Genomic DNA, 17682 nt, shown 5'->3' with positions numbered 1-17682 from the left:
GGATGACTCTGGGCCAATGAGAAACACCCGACCAAAGCTTTATCGAATCTCAGGCTGCTACGTTGGGACGTCTCAAAAGACAGCAGCCAATGAGTGGGTGGCATTTGACCGAGAGTACGCAGAACTATGGAGTTCATCCTACAGGTCATTGAACCCGCGATTTTTTCCTGTCCCTAATAATGGGGTATTTCAGTGGTGAGCGAACTTTTCATAACTATTCTTACATTCATTTTTGATTTGAAGTGTAACATTTCTAGTTGCGAAATATTCTTAGTCTTAGTACTGTCAACAAGGGATAACAGTACAGTGCAAATTTTACCTTGTGTTTGATTTAAAAATGAAACAACTAATGGATAAATCTTCACTGCATTACAATCAGTACTCCCATCTGTAGCTAAAGCAAATGGTCCACTTACTAAAGATTCAACAGTTTCAATTTAGTTTCACCAGCCATATACTCCTCTCCACTAAGGCAGATGTTTTTGTTCTCGCACAGCTGTATTTCCGTGCAATTCTTGAGTCCGGAAACATAGCTTTATACAAATTACCCGAATGATCGGCTACTGCTATCGGTAAATTGTGTTCTACCAAAAAACTTGTAAACAATAACTCTGCGTTTGTTACTTTCGTTTCTTCAGATATAGCGAAAAACGACTATATATATTTATTGCTCGTCACTGCTTTAAAATGTTCTGTATGTTTCTTTGATTCAATATGCCGTCTACAGTCATCCCTTCCACCATGTGCAATCTAAAAGTCACATGTGCATACATTACAAAACGCGTAGCGTTCCAAAACATTTGAAGATGACAAGCAAGGACATTCTTTTGAATAGTTTGGCGAAAGTTCTGAAGAATAACGTTCTTTTTTTTTTTTTTTTGCCCCAGACACACATTGTTCTGTCACACGCTTCATTTCTACAATCGGCACTGAAGAACACAACACTATCGAACAACATAAACAGGTTTCACGTCTATAGACTAGGGATGGTCGGGTACCCGAAATTTCGGGCAGTGTTTCGGGTATCAAGTATACACGAAATTCTGGGCGGGTATTTCAGTGCCCGAAAATATCGGGCACCTTGGAAAACGGCAATACCGCACGGCGCAAGTAAACAAAGCTTCTTTTTTTTGGAACGCGCGGCAGCTGCAGGAACATGCCACGCCGCCGCCGTCCCGGCACCAGCCGGTGAAGTGAGTGTGTGTGAGAGATAAGATAAAGGTGCCCGGTCAGCAAGTGTGTTTGTGGGAGGGGGGGACAGATATAAGAGAGCGAGCCCTGCAGCAAGCGGAAGTGGTCAAGGTCAACATTTACCGTTACTCTCGCTGGCTGACTAACGATGCAGCTGGTCGCCCGCCTCTCTCTCTCTCACACACACACACACGCGCGCGCGTACGCACGGCGGATGCTCACTGCTCAATAGTCACAAAGTAGTGTTCAAGGCCGGTGTATCTGCTTGCTGTGTGCGAGAAGGATTATAAGCTGACTTTAATTACACACATTGTAGTTGCGTGGCATTTACAGAAAGTGGTTGTGAATTGTTTCTATTTAATTCATGTCATTATTTTACCAAAATGGATACCAGTGGAAGTGTAGGTCAAACAATCAACAGTGACAATGAACCTTCAAGCAGCTACCCAAACACAATTTAGTTAATAAGCACTTTATTTCCAAGATTAATATGCACTCTATTTTTTAGTTTAATGTTTAACTTTCATATCAGTGCGGTATAGTAAATAAATAAAAACAGTTCAGGTTTGTCAATGCAAACTTAAGTACGACTATTTTATGTTCAAAATTTATTTCATTAACTGATTTTGATGCCAGACCGAGATTGCCCGAGCCCGAAAATTTTGGACAATTACCCGCCCGAGCCCGCCCGAAGTCAAATTTCTCTGCCCGACCATGCCTACTGTAGACACGACAAAAACACTTTGAGGAAAAAAATGGCTTTCGAGAAAGTACCTAATTAACACAACACAGGTTAGCCAAAGTACCGTACAAAAATTATCGTGATGTAAGTAGCTAACAAACGAAAAGTTCGAGAATATGTACTAGTTGTATCGTACAACGGACGTAATACCGTACGTACCATTTCTATTACAAAACACAAGAATTAATCTACTTATTTTGTCAGTACATGCGCACACTTACTAGTTCTGTTATCTGCGCAACCACGTGATGTATTCGAACTGCGTTCACAAAACACGCACACCAGAAACGGAATTTTTTTCCGTTACCGTGCAGCACAAAGCCTCGTTTCCATAATAAACCAGCGATGTTCCATAATTCGGTGTTAAATTCGTAATAATTACGGAAAATCCGTAATGTTGGCAGCTCTGCGGAAATATACATGACACAAACAATTCCCGGTTATTAAAAAAATTCCCTCACATTTCCCTGATGATTCCCGATCAACGTGATTTCCCTGATAAATCCTGGTTTTCCCGGTTTTCCCGGTGAGTGGCCACCCTGTTTACATCTAAACTTAGTTATGTTGAATTATGGTATCAAGTATGGCTAAATACTTGAATAATTTATTTAATATTTTTAAAAGAAATTATATTTTTAAAGCAGTTACTTTACCTCACACCTGTTGATGAATAACAATTTTGATTACAAGTAAAAGTTATTTTCATACTGAAAATGGTAGTAAATTATAAAATTAACACTATAAGACAATATAAGAAAAGTTAAAATAAACAGAATGGTTATGGTTCATGAAATGTTTTATGTTCACTTTTAGCTAATCTACAAATAAATATTTTAAAAATGTTATTACGATTAAAGTTTTACCTCAGTGCTTGTTGACTTTGGCTTTGGTGAGTTGCTTCGCTGGCCTCTCATCTTCACTCCTAGAAAATAGTAACTCCAAATCCTTCAATGGTTCACATACGCACATTAATTATAATTAGACTAAATACAAGATAAACTTGAAAGAGTAAATGATATGATAGTCATTCAGATTTTCATTACATCAAAGGCTGTTTAAAATCATTCTCAATCATATTTACAGCATGCTGCATGCATTAAATATGGGTAAAACTGTACCCACAGAAGAACACCAAAATAGAATACACGAAAACACTTAAGACTTTAAAGATGTACATTGGTGATTGTAGACACAAAAAAATACACATAATGCAAAGGCTAAAACTATGTTTTATCCACTTTTATCACATAACCGTCGCACGCGCATAATCTAAGCACCCATATTTTAGGGCGTCAAAATTTGGATAAAAAAACTTCTCCCGTAAACGTCGCATAATGTTTTTGGTCCTGCTATTAGATTCCAAGCGCTTTGTGTAGGTATCGTGTCCGTATAAAACAATGTATTTTAAAGCATAAATTTAATATTTATTCGGAAATTAACTTCTTACTTATTTAATTAACGCAAATACGAAGTTGTTTTCTTTTAAAGACTTTTTTAAGGTTATAATATTTATCTGTTTGTCTGCGTCGCCGCGATGTACCGCTTATAAAAACGTAGCCAGCGCTATTTGGCATCATTCATGTTTGGTTATGTTGCTTCCGTATAGAGCAGACACACATGGTCGAATATCGATATCTCGCCAATTGCTTGCAACGCGCGCTCTCTGTCGAGTGCTGAGTTAACTACATCTGATGGCCATCACTCTTTCGTGGTGTGTACTACGACGATCAGGCTTGCATTCGCATGTTGTTTTTCTATTTTAAGTTGAAAAAAGGTTTTTGTTGCATGACTTATTACCTAATTAAAATTGTTCGGTGTGCTCTTGTATACTCCACTTTTAAATAAACATACTTTCCATGAATGGGTTTTATGTTAATGATTAGCTTTACCTAACAAAAAAATTTTTGTTCTCACATAAAACGTCGCAACCCTACTTTCCAAACTTGATTTTAGTATAAAATGTGCAACGATTATGCGATAAAACACAGCAATACATTGTCAATAAAATTCCCCACGAGAATCCAAATACCAGGAATATAATTCTGAATACAAATAAATGATCGCCCACGCCCTATTCCAACCGGCAGTTTCCTCTTGACCCGCCTGCCCGCCCGCTGCAAGCCCTGCCGCTCCCTGCCACAGTGTGCGGATGTGCTCCAGTACACGCACGCGTTCCCTGCTCCCGCCCTTCTGGGCTCCTCGGAGGTTCAAGAGAAGTTGAAGGAGACACAAAAGCCCGGCCTGCTCAAGAACCAGCAGAGACAGCCTCCAGACAAGACAGAGAGGGATATCCCCGGCTCGTCCAAACTGGAATACAGTCGTGCCACCTGGAAGGCTACTGTGTATCTGGTTAGATAACTTAGAGGGCCAGAGCTATGTCACTTTGTTCACTGAGTAAAGTTTATTGACTTTTGCTCATGAATTATCACAAAATACTTTTAAAACCATGAATCATCAAGTGAAGTCAACCATTATTATTTGTTACAATGACTAAAAAATTATCTTTTTATTTAACTATGAGTAATTTTTTTTACTAACATTGGTAATAAAGACATGGTTCTGCATATAAGGCAAAATGAGAGCATTTCAAGGCTAGACAGTGCCAATATGTTGGCCGGAGTACAAAATGTACAAGTGCAGGCTCAACATACAAAAAAAAAACAGCCAGAAGACGGGAGACTTGTTCAAAAAACTGAGCCGCAGGAAACAAGGAGGAAGAAACCTTATATCTACACAGTGCACAGAGGTGCACAGTGCGTGAGGTTCTAGGCTCACATTAATTAAGAAATATCAAAAACTAAGCACTGTTGCGACATCAGGCTCACCATTTCCAACAGTGATTTTTGAGTAGAATGGTAGAAATATTCCTGCCCCACTGGTTTAGTAGATTGACCTGTAAGCTTAAATACCCATTTTGTGCTGTTCAGTCTGCTGTTTTGCCATTGAGGATAGTCACATGAATGATAATTCAGAATTCACAATAATATTAATACATAAATTTAGACATGAATGAAATTTTTTTTAAATTTAATATAATTTTTTTTTTTCCTTCTTTAATGTTTCTATGTGTCTGAAATTTTAAAAAGAAAATTATAGAGGAGAAGGCCTGATAATGATTTCTGTTGCTTTAAATCATCAGAGCCTGCACTGGTTTTTTGCCACAACCACATCCTTGTATTCACATAACCAGAACAACAAGTTCTAATCTGCATCTTCTACAACACATAAGTATTTAAATCAATTGACCATTTTCGGTAATTGTGGCTTGAGCTTCCAGGTTCTACCAACGAGAGGGCACATGTTTGTGTGATAGTGTAACACAAACATTATCAGAGAAAGTGTGTGTGTTAGGTTCTTGCTAGATCAGGGCTGCCACCGGTTTATAACATAAATCCTGGATTCAACACTAAAAGATCCTGGAATATTGTGGGAACTTAAAGCAAAAATTGTGTAAAACATTCTCGTAAACTAAACTGAAATCCTGTTAAATCATGGGAACTAAATATAATAATCATACAATGAATTTGTCCAAAATGTCTCCTTCCTCACAAGATGCTTATGCCTGCTGGGTAATCATAACCATTTTTGTGCGACCACAATGAAAGATTTTTGCTTGTCACTATCTGGGAACATGTTTGGCACTATTTTTGCAAAGTTATCATTTAAACTTATTGAAACAAAATTAGCCAAATGTAACTTGGCATCACTACAAAACTGGACAGTGACAAACTCTGATTAATACGTGGCATTCCGTATTGCAGTGATGTCGCAGATCCTTAAGCCCGTCCTTACTATCCATATTAAGCATGGAATTATCCACTGGGCTCTCTGCCTGGTAGTCACTAATACCTGGCTTTATCCATTCTCATTTATACTTCTACATAACCGGAGCTCAATCTAGTGAGGGCTTAGGTTTATTATTCATCATAACAAGGGGCTGTGAATATTTAATCCTAGTTTACATCCCAACTCCAAGAAATTATATGAAGTCAACACAACAAAATGGTAAGAAAATTCTGAAACAAAACCAGAAATCATAGATAAAGAAATAATTTACAGTTTTGTCACGTATTTCAAATTACCTTCAACGACATACAATTACAGCGGCACTCAACAGCAATCGTATACTGTCAGCCATAGTTAAATACTTCACCACTCAAGTTCTGGACCTTATTTAAAGTAGTTCCCATCATGTGCCATGTTGTCTATGTCTATGGAAAGGTTATGATTAGAAATGCACATAAAACTAAAGAAAAACTATCCTGTGTTTCTTCGCCATTTACATTAATTGTTTTATGAATGATGAAGTATGTGCAGATATGACAGAAATTTCATTTGTAACAATCTGTGATAATTTAGCAAAATCTGGAAATCCATTTGTGGGCCTAAAAACTAGGGGTGAGCCGATCACCACATTTGCCAATCATGCCGATGCCAGAAATGTGGTACCGATCATGCCGATTTTTTTGACCGATTAGTGATTTCTTAAGTTGGTTATAAAATATGCTCCAAATTAATTGAAAAGTATTGCATAAAGATACAAAGTGATCACTGTTGGTAAAAAAAAATATATGCACAATATATATATATATATATGCACAACATATTTCACGGTCATGAAATGACATTAAATGTCTCGACAAATTTGTGGTGTTGAAGCCACGTGTCGAATTTCCACCACGTGAAATTTCGGCTTTGCAAAGGTTGCATCTTGCTTTCCCCTCATCACCTACAACAACGGTAAAATGTTTCCAAACAAAGCTGCTTTTCTTTGACATTTACAATCAAAATGCAATATTTAACTGGAAAATATAAACTCCAATTTTTAACTCTGACTTTCAAAACATTAACAAAATTAGTGAACGAAAAACGTGATGAAAATACTGTTTGTTGTAAACACGCCAGACAGTCGAGGTCAACTATCGCAGTTTGTTACACAATCGATTAGTAATGGATTGTTTTCAATCGAGTCGTCCATATACACACCCATGTTTTATCGCATAATCGTTGCACCGTTATTTTAAGATGTCCACATTTGGAGGAAAAAAAAAACGGCACAATATGTTTTGGTCCCGCTGTTAGATTCTAACTGCTTTGTGTATGCAGTTTTCCCATATAAAACAATGTATTTTATAGTTGAAATCTATTATTCATTTGGATTTTACCGTTTACGTATTAAATTTACTAGAGGTGGGACGATACCACACTTTCGATACTCGATTCTGTATTGTTTTTTCAGTTCAATACTTTCGATACTTTGATACTTTTGATACTCCAAGGAAAAATATTTTCCCATTAAGTAACAATTATTACAAATAACATAAATTAGTTTTAAACTATATAAATTCCCTCTTTATTACAAAAATACAAACTGCAAACAACTTTAAATACTTGAGTATAAAAAATAGAAGCGAAATACAAACTATCTTCAAGAGAGTTAGCCCTTTATTTTCCAGTACACTTTTTTTTAACGCGAACAAATGTAAATAAAAAGAAAATCAGAAATTTTTTCTTGTTTGTTTCATTTTACAAATAACTTAATGCAACAGAACAATTTTAAATAAAATATTAACGTGAGAAACGTAAAAAACTAAACAATCCGATCGTAAGAAAACAATAACAAACGGGTATATTCAGTTCAAAGATTAATGAATGCACAAAACATGAGTTCCGTGCCTTGGTAAAGCGCGTGCACCATTTTCATAATCATTGCTAGTTTGCACCACTAGTCTCGCTTGGTGCTGGCCATAGATGCTACTATTGAAGTGCACAGTCTTCCTGATACTATCCATATCTATGGTGCTAACAAGTTATTTTTCTATGTTTGCAAAGGTAAACAATGAACTTGTTCAAAATAAAAGCATTAAAACGTATTTTATCAGGAGGAATATAACAAAAAAATTTGTGAATTTTAGGACTATTCCGCTTTGTAAAAACGTATGAAACGGGAAATTAATTATTTTATAAGTGTATGTTCTGGGAAAGTAAACCATTGTAAATATAGTACTTTCGGCGGGACCAAAATTAATCGGCGTATGACACGGGAAAATGTATGAAACGGGAACGTATCATCGAGGTACTACTGTAGTTGTATTTTGTACGATGGCGACTCAAAACTTAATTCAATACAAATGAACAAGCATTCCGGTATCGAAAAAATGTATCGAACTTACAGTTTCGATACTCAATACTTTGCGATACCGTGAAGTATCGAAGGTATCGAGGTATCGAAGTATCGAAAATCCCATCACTAAAATTTACAGAAATACGAAGTTGTCTGATGTGTAAATTTTCTTTTAAAGATATTTTCAAACATTTTAACCTTTATCTGTTCGTCTTCGTCGCCGCTACGTATCACATATGAAAATGTAGCCGATTGGCATTATTCATGTTCAATTATGTTGATTCCAATGTAGAGCGAGAGCACGTCGTCGAATATCGATATCGATAGATCGCCGTACGCATGCAACGTGCGCTCTCTTTCTCTTATCAAGTTAACTAAATTTTAATCCCGCACTTTTTCGTGGTGTTTACTACGACAATAGTTCAGAAAACAAACCTGGACAACGTAGCAAACAAACAAACAAGTAGTATGGACAACACAACGACGCAATGCGTTTTCTTTTTTCTATTTTAGTTGAACAAAATGTTTTTGTTGCATGAGCTAGGGCCCCTGAAAGTGGTAAATAAAATTTTCAGATTTTGTCACTAAAAATTAGCAAAAGCGGTGTTAAAATTCACTTAAAAACACAAAAGCTGTGCTAAAAACTTGAAAAAAATAAGTGTGAGTGTTACTGTAAATATATCTAAAATTATTTAATTTCAATAATTTTACTTGAACCTACTCATTACTGAATACCCTAAACAAATAGGTTACAAATATTTATATGACAAACTTTTGTTTTAGACACTGATTATTAGTTTTTTCCCATAAACTAACCTGGAAAACTATTAATCCCTTTAACAAAATCTATAACACACTGTGGACCAACTACCTAATCATCATCATCACACCATTCGAAAATGAATGTTTGTTTACATTTTTCCGCTTTTTGGCGCGATTTAAAATGCTTGTGCTGCCCCGTACGGCTGGGTGACGAAGTAAAGATAGTTCCCAAGTTTCCAGGGCCTGGTTCACTCGATAATCTGCTTGATACTACGACGCTGTTCCAACTATATGCCAGCGCCCCCGGCTGACGTGGTATGGCCACTCACGTAAGGCTGTTCCAATCACCGTTCGCCCAATCATCTGCTTGATTTTGTATTAATCCGGTGTCGCTGTTCCAAGCTGACGTCAGTGCCCCAAGCGGTGTGCGTAGGCTTTAAAACTTCGCCTGTTTGTCGATTATGCCGGAAAGGAAAATAAACTACGTAGTTTAGCGTATTTTTACAGTATATTTTTGGGTTTAACATTATAATGTGAGCGTGTGTAAGCTTTTGTTTTCTTTAGTGCATTCAATACTAAATGTTCAGTGGCGGCCATGTTGCGGAGTTTGTTTACCAGTGACGAGACAAGTCTTTTAACCAGTATTTAAATTTCGCGTAAAAACACTGCGATTTCGGGTTTTATTACTAAATTTCGTATAAAAACGCTGTGTTATGGCGATTTCGCGTAAAATCTGTATTTTACAGTGATTTCGCGTTTATCGTAGTTTTATCACGATCGCGAAAAAAACAGGCATCTAGCAATAATAAAAGTTTAAAAATGTAAAATAAATTCTGTTTTAAGAGATATTAAGCAAATTCAAATGTTACAGTGAATTCCCTACAAGTTAAAACATGGAGTCAAAACTGTCCCACAAACACTCGTAAGCCAAAGACACATGGGAAATCTTGACATAGAAGGTGAAAAAAAAAAACAACTTGTAAGTGATTAGAGTAGGTAACACTTGTAGCAATGGAAATATTGTACTGTAATTAATTTTTTTTTGCAATGTGCATAAAATTAATGAGATTGAACCTTTGTAAACTTAAAAACATACCAAAGGCATCGTTAACAAAATGTTCTTCTTCATCTTCCTCATCGTCTTCTGCATCCAATAGAGGCGTGAAGGCATACCTGGAAAAAATAAAGCTTAGATCTGATACATAACTAATATTATTTGTACACAACCATACATACCTACGTACGTATGTACTTGGGGATGGCTGCACAAACACACACACACACGTGCGCACACGCACATTGACACACCATTGTATGTATCCTTTGCTGTAAAACTCGTTATTTTTATGAATTTTAGCAAATCAATCAAAAATCAGATTTGCTTAAATTACACAAACATGAGTTATTCAGGGTTTTGAGAAAACATAAATTTTTCTTGATTTGACAAATATCTTAAGAAATGAGAATTTTAAGGTGATGGCTACATACGAAAGGTTAGTCCAAAACTGTACACCACATGACTTCACACAGAATATTTTGACTTTAAGTTCATAAAAATGATTAAATGTGGACTTTTTTAGTTCAAAAATATTTTTGTAAAGAATGAAATGTGGTTACATTGTGATTTTACTTAAATTCATTGAAAAAATATAAAATATTTTGGGAGCTAAATAATTTAGCACACTACCCCCTACTAGGCCAGTACGAATATCAGTTTTTTAGTTTGAATTAAATATAAATATGCATACCAAATTATTTGCAAATATTAATATCAAATTTGAATTGTAAGAAGAATTAAGATCCAAAAATAAAAATTGTTCACATTGTGAAACCACTTCTGGAAAATAAGACAAATAATACCTAAGTGAAAAGTGGGTTGCGTTTATGCTACGATAATCATATCAAAAATGTTTGCTAACTAAATTTATATATTAAAAAAAAATTTTATTTTTTTTTTTTAAATATTGCAGCTAGCCTAACTAAACATAACCTAAACAACCAACATTTAATTTTAGTTCCTATTCACCTTATTTACAACCTGCTTCTCTACATATTTATCTAGAAAACTATTTTGTGAACAGCAAAATACAGTGATATCCATTGAAATCTATTTCACAAAAAATTTAAAAGATTACTTAAAATCTACTTATTCACGAGTTTTCTTTGTTAACGGCAGCTAGGTAAATTTAATTTTATTCATGGTATTCGTGGTATTTTCTGCTAAGTTCATCTGGAATCTTAAACCGTTATTTACTTTTTTTAAATGTATTTTCCTATTTACCATTATTTACTTTTTTTAAATGTATTTTTGAGTCTCAACATCTGTTTCATCATAGATATACACAGCTAGTAAGCTGATACTGCATCACATGGTGTTAGATCGATAGTGACTATGGATTTATACACTGCCGAAACTACCACGTTTTCAGTGTTTTGTGTTATCCTACATGGTTTTTGAGGTTTGTTTATTCTTTTTCCTCTTCTGGTGTGTGTTACATAAAAAATGCAAATAATAGTTTGTTTGCAAGTTTGAAATGACAATATGCTGTATTTTGAATCATTCATGCAATTTTTTCCATTACTTTTTAGTGATGTAGTAGCAAAAAAAAAACTTTGAATACTTGCTGCATGGTAAAAATGTCACCTATTGTTCGTGTTTTTTTGAGTATGACGTCTCATTGTAACATCAGCAGTGAATGTTGGCATGCAACACTCTCATGAGGTATGCTATTTCAAATATTCGTAAGCAAATAAATATACGTTATTTTGAAGTGTTAGTATCCGAGGCCAAATCAAATACAAATATTTTACTTTTTGTGTAGGTATTTGAAAATTTGAATATTAACACAGGCCTGCTATTTACATAAACAGGGATACTGGGAAGGAATCAGCCATTTGTAAGACCTATTATTAGGGCCAATGAAAAATGGTAAATAAAAAAGGCCCATTTCGGTGAATAAAAAGAGTTATTTCGGTGCCAAATTTCGGTGAAAAAAAAATTGTTTAGTTAGAAAAAATAACTATTTCATCATTATAATTTTATACACATGTATATGTTTGATGGAATAATTGTTTTATTTGGTCTAAATTTATCAAAAACAATGTTTTGAAGTACATTCACATCTAAAATTTAGCACGCTGCATTTGTAATTAAAATTCTCAAGATTACATACAAAAAAATCGGAAACTGATCATAAACGTTAGTGGCTCAAGTCCATTTTGACTACCTATCTCTGAAAATCAGCTATTATATGTTTCCTGCAAACTAGTCCCCACCAAAACACTGTACTTATTCAACAGTACAGAGTATTGTTTTTTTTTTTGTTTACTTTTTCACCGCCTCAACTGCGTGTGCGGTATTTGTTCATGTATATGTTGGCACTCTTGGCCGGCATTTATTTTCGTGCATTGCCGTGACAACTACGAAAATAAATAGTCGCCTCGGCTAGGACGCCCAAATACAACAATTAACATTTTGAAAGTTATGATTTGATTGGCTAATATGGAAGTGACGCTATTTTTCTGGACTGCGTTTGGCCGATTCAGAGAAAGGAACAAAGATTGAGTTAAGGCCTATCGACGATTGCGTCACCAGACGCATTTGCGGTCGGCAAAATAATGCCATTTTTGACGTTTTATGGCCTTCTACGTCTCGTAGGAACGTGTGCGACGACGGAGACTGAGTAGGCGTACGTCTGGATGTAATAATTTTCATTCGTGAAATATATGGTTCTAGAGTAACTTGACGCTTAGTTCCAGAACCCGATGCTTTGTTCACCTTGTGCGATGCTCGAAATTTACAGTGTTTTCACACGTGTATTTTATTTTCCAGTCGACTTGCACATTACAGAACTTGCACATCATGATGCCTTTTTCTTTACTGATTACGTAAAATCCTTCAGCTCTTTCGAAAACACAACTTTCGGCATTTTATACGTTTATCCAGTGACCACGGTAATATGACCAAAATGACACAAAAACTTTCAACGGAAAACGATCATAGATGCGGAAGAGAGACATATTGCATCCACTCGGAAATAAAAAACTTAAACTCGACAGACACGCACTCGTGAAAACAAAATCATAGAACATTTCGACACTCGTAACTACCAACGCCATCTGTTGATTTGTCCACCAGTAGCTAAAGTGATAATGTTTATTGCCACGCTCTACTCTATGGGTGCTAGAGAAAAACAAAAGCAAAGATGGCGTCTCACATATAACCTCTTGGAATAATAAACGTTTTGTGCAAGTTCCAGAATGATTCAACGTAATTTTTCGCGATAAAAAAGGTTAATTTCGCGCGAATATCGCGATTTCGTCATATTTCGTGAAAAACTACGGATTTCGCGCATCACAGCAAATTTCGTTAAAACGAAATGCAGTATATTAACGTCTTATCACTACCAAGTAAGGTTATTTGTATTACACATCATGTGCAAGTGATTTTTTTAAAATTTCGCGATTTCGTCATTAACGAAATTTGACTACCCCTACCTATTATAATATTGTTTCTCTAATATTTGTCTGCAGTGTTGCTAGGAATTCATTGAAAACCAAAATCCGGATGGTGAGAGTGGGATTAGAAATGGAGTCTAGTTACTCACCACTGCACTAACAGTAAAGAAAGAGCATTATAAACATGATGTAATTACCGCACAAACGTGACAGTCCGCTCACCTCTGGTTGTTGTTGGTGGGTCGCCACAGCACCATGATCACCAACAGCATGACGGAGAACAGAAGATGCCAGTAGGCCTCGTCCACCCACAGCTCCTTCCAGTCCTAACAGTACAACCACACGCATCACGTCACTGCTAGTTCCTTCCAGTCCTAACAGTACAACCACACGCATCACGTCACTGCTAGTTCCTTCCAGTCCTAACAGTACAAACACACGCATCACTTCACTGCTAGTTCCTTTCAGTCCTAACAGTACAACCACACGCATCACGTCACTGCTAGTTCCTTCCAGTCCTAACAGTACAACCACACGCATCACGTCACTGCTAGTTCCTTCCAGTCCTAACAGTACAACCACACGCATCAAGTCACTGCTAGTTCCTTCCAGTCCTAACAGTACAACCACACACATCACTTCACTGCTAGTTCCTTCCAGTCCTAACAGTACAACAACACGCATCACGTCACTGCTAGTTCCTTCCAGTCCTAACAGAACAACCACACGCATCACGTCACTGCTAGTTCCTTCCAGTCCTAACAGTACAACCACACGCATCACTTTGCTGCTGTCCTGGTGCAGGACGCCACTCAAGTACACAATCACATCCAAGCATTGAAACAAGTGAGCTCTGATACGTGGTAGCATGTTTCGTTCACAATCTGGAAGTCAAAGATTGTACTACGTGAAAGTGTTTGGATGAAAGAAAAACGGTTCCTGTCGTTTAATATTTACAAATAAATATATTTAACTGTAATTTTCAAGCAAAACTTTATACCTGATTATGTTTAACTAAGTAACATGAGCCAATTTTACTAGTAAAGTTATTATTATTAGAATAAAACTCGACTCAAACTGCGGACAATTTATAATATTTGATGTAACATCATTAATTCATTCTCATATCATAAAATGACAATAATATCCCAAAACTATTGGTAAAATGTCATAAAATACTTTTAATATTGTAAACCGATATGCAGAAAAAAGATAATATTTTATATCTATTTTAGTATGTTAACACAAATTTTTGGCAATAACCTGTTTTGGAAACAATTGTGTAAGAAAAAGTAATTGTAAAATTGGGTATCATATGGTTGAATATAAAATTGCTTCCATGTGCAAAAAAAGACACAAACTCTTACGAAAATCTATCATTAGGATATATAAACTAATCCATATCGTTGGACACAGATCAAGAGCTCTGATATAATTATGTCAACACTTTTATCAAAACAGCACAAATCAATTATAATAATTGAAATAACTAACAGCTAACCAACCTCTTACAATTTCTGTGGATTTTATAGCAAATTCAAAATAAAATGCCAAATTACATGTCTCTACCCATAAATAAAAATCAATGCATATGAAGAATCATACATAATGATCTTTTTGACTAAACTTAAAATCCAAGTCAATCCCTAGAAAGTTGACTCAACTTGATTTGTTGATTGATTAGGGCTGCATCCTAACCATTACCATTTACAATGTTATCAAGTCTACCAATACTATGAAATATTAACTACAGTAGTTTCAAAGAAAACAGTTGACCCCACAAACCACTCTAAAAAAATACCATTTATATATGCACAACCTCTTTAACGATAGTTAACTTAATAGTTCCATAAAATCCCTTACATTTCCAAAAGTTATGCACATAGAATATTTACAGAAAAATTCAATAAAGTGTGTTGTACCCCACAGAAACAAATATGTGAAGATGTGAATTTTTAAAAATGGAAACTGTTTTGTTCACAATTTGCAACTACTTAAAAGAACTTTCAAATAATTGCTAACATGTACTAAAATGTAAGCCGAAGATAGTACTCAGGTGGTTCAGTGAATTGTAACTGATCAGCATTCAAGTACAAACCAACTGTTAGAAGTAAATGTCACAAAACATGGTACCGATATCGTACTTGGAAAATATTCAGTAACACCCTGTTAAGAAGTTTTTCAACGTACTTAGAAATTAACACTTATTAACAAGCACAAGCATACCTAACTTATTAAAATGGTATTAATATTATTCTATAATATAAGTCATGTGCTAAATTGTTTTTAAACCTGCTATGCTGAGAATTTTCTGGAGTGGTATTTTCTTAAGGAGGTTCTACTGTATTAGAAAAGATCCTAGAAACATTAATGTGTTATTCAATAACCCTATTGGATTCCTAAACAACCTCTTGCATTTAGTTCTCACAGATGGTGAAGTACACAGTAGTGAATAATTTAAAATGTTTGGTTAAGTATATAAAAGACTTACTTTTAAACAGATGGCCATTTTATGGTATTTGATGGAGTACAGCATGAAGATGACAGATGCAACGACAGCAAATATAAGCGTGTTGGTGAAGTGGCGGTAGAGTGACAACTTTACCACGTTCCTGAATAACAAAATTGTACAAAAGTTTTGAACATGGTATCAAAAAATATAATTCAATTTATATAATAAATAAAATATCAGCGTATAAAAATATTTGTTTTAATAATGAAAAAAATTTTGAAATTCTCAGTAATATAATCTAGGTATGTACAGTGAACTGAACCAATATACTGGGTTCTTAAATATAATAAAACAATTATTATTAGCAAAGCTATAAGGCTTACAACTTGCCCACAGATAAAAGCACTATGTGCCATCATAAAGGAGATGTGTAAATTTTTTTAGTCTACCTTGGGCCTTAAATTCAGCTGTTACTTAAAATATATTTAATCAATATGTTCAAACACATATGAAATACACTGACCTTGATATTTCCCTCATTGACACATTTTCATTACTAATCCATTTGAATAATATTACCTATTTTGCAATTTTTTGAAAGAAGTAAAGAAAATACCCCTTCTACAATCCCATAGCTGTCCAGAATTATATAATAAAAATTAAAACTCAAACATAACACTGCCTAAACCATTTTACAGTTTGTATGAGTAGGCACTAAAAACCCAAAAAAAAAAAAATGCTTTCACAGTCTGCTATCATGCAGACTGGAGCTTTGCATTTTCTCCTCAAATTACTATCACTTAGGAATGTCTCTGATTTTTCCTGACTAATTTCAACTTCTCTGACTTTCCACAATCTAGAAACCTTGTTAATAACGGTTATTGGGTTATTAGCAATGAAGTGAACGAAAACACAGCCTTTCTACAATTGTCAACTATGTATACTGATAAAATTGAATTAAATAATACTCTATTTAAGCATATGTTACTTTGTTTTAACATAAGTATGTCTGCCATGTTTTATTGCCTTGTTATTGTAAGTAAATTTCCCATTACTAGTTTTTTGGTGTGATATTTTTTTATTTTTTTATTTATTTATTTGAATTTGTCACATGCTCATCAACAGTCATAGACTTTAGTGATGAGCACTACATGTAATACAGGAACACAGTTATCACTGCCGGTGTATGGACTCCCACCTCCGTCGGTACCATAGGAGGAAAACATCTACAGAAGGCCAGCAAACGAGAGCAAGAGTACCACACACTAGCAGTGATAATAACAAAACAGACAAAACACAATAACAAAGGTTAAAGAACCATTACACATAACACATAAAATATATAGGTAAAATCATATTATTAAATGTTAAGAGAGATTGAAGGAAAAATAATATAGCTATGACATTAGGACATGACAGTGAGGTCAGGCTACCCCGCAGTCTTTGACAGGCCACGGTCCAGGCAGATGGTGTACCAGACAGGTCCAGCATCAATTGTATGAGTGAGTCTGATAATTCTGTGGTAACTATAATTATATCTTAATTCTTTTTTCTTCCATCCTTCACGAGTTCCTGGATCATTCATTATTGGTGCACAGCCTAACCCAGCCGTGCGATCATGCCACGTGGTAAAAGCTTACTTGTCAGGACGCTGCCCGGAGAGAGTTTTATAATTAAAGTGCACACACGAGCCAGGAACTTTTACACTGCCTTGTAACGTCTAATGTCAACTCACAGCTCTGGTTACCACAGAGCAATTACCGTATTTACCTGCATTTGGATCGCATATTATATGCCGATTTTTAGTGTAAAAAAAAAGTACTGAGACCTAAATGTGAATTTTGGGTTAAACAAAAAATATTGTAATGTGTGAACTAGCTTGGCTTCTGGATTGTAGCCGTGTCCTTGGCAAATAATCGGTGAATAATTTGCCAAGGATGCTGCTACAACCCA

General features: G+C 35.3%; 1 protein-coding gene across 1 annotated transcript in view; it reads right to left on the bottom strand.

Annotated features, from left to right (window-relative positions):
• The window catches only part of LOC134541252 (transmembrane protein 87A), an 84778-nt gene that overhangs the window by 13556 nt on the left and 53540 nt on the right, over positions 1-17682 (bottom strand). Inside the window, exons 10-13 of the mRNA XM_063384526.1 lie at positions 15769-15889; positions 13500-13603; positions 9916-9992; positions 2797-2855 (exon numbers count right to left, since the gene is read on the bottom strand). Of these exons, the coding sequence (XP_063240596.1) occupies positions 2797-2855; positions 9916-9992; positions 13500-13603; positions 15769-15889 (361 nt within the window). The remainder of the gene's footprint in view (positions 1-2796; positions 2856-9915; positions 9993-13499; positions 13604-15768; positions 15890-17682) is intronic.

Source organism: Bacillus rossius, chromosome 18 (assembly GCF_032445375.1).
Source record: "Bacillus rossius redtenbacheri isolate Brsri chromosome 18, Brsri_v3, whole genome shotgun sequence".
NCBI classification, from domain to species: Eukaryota; Metazoa; Arthropoda; class Insecta; order Phasmatodea; family Bacillidae; genus Bacillus; species Bacillus rossius.
The sequence above is the reverse complement of the archived record's forward strand: the minus strand, read 5'-3'. Positions and strand labels throughout refer to the sequence as shown.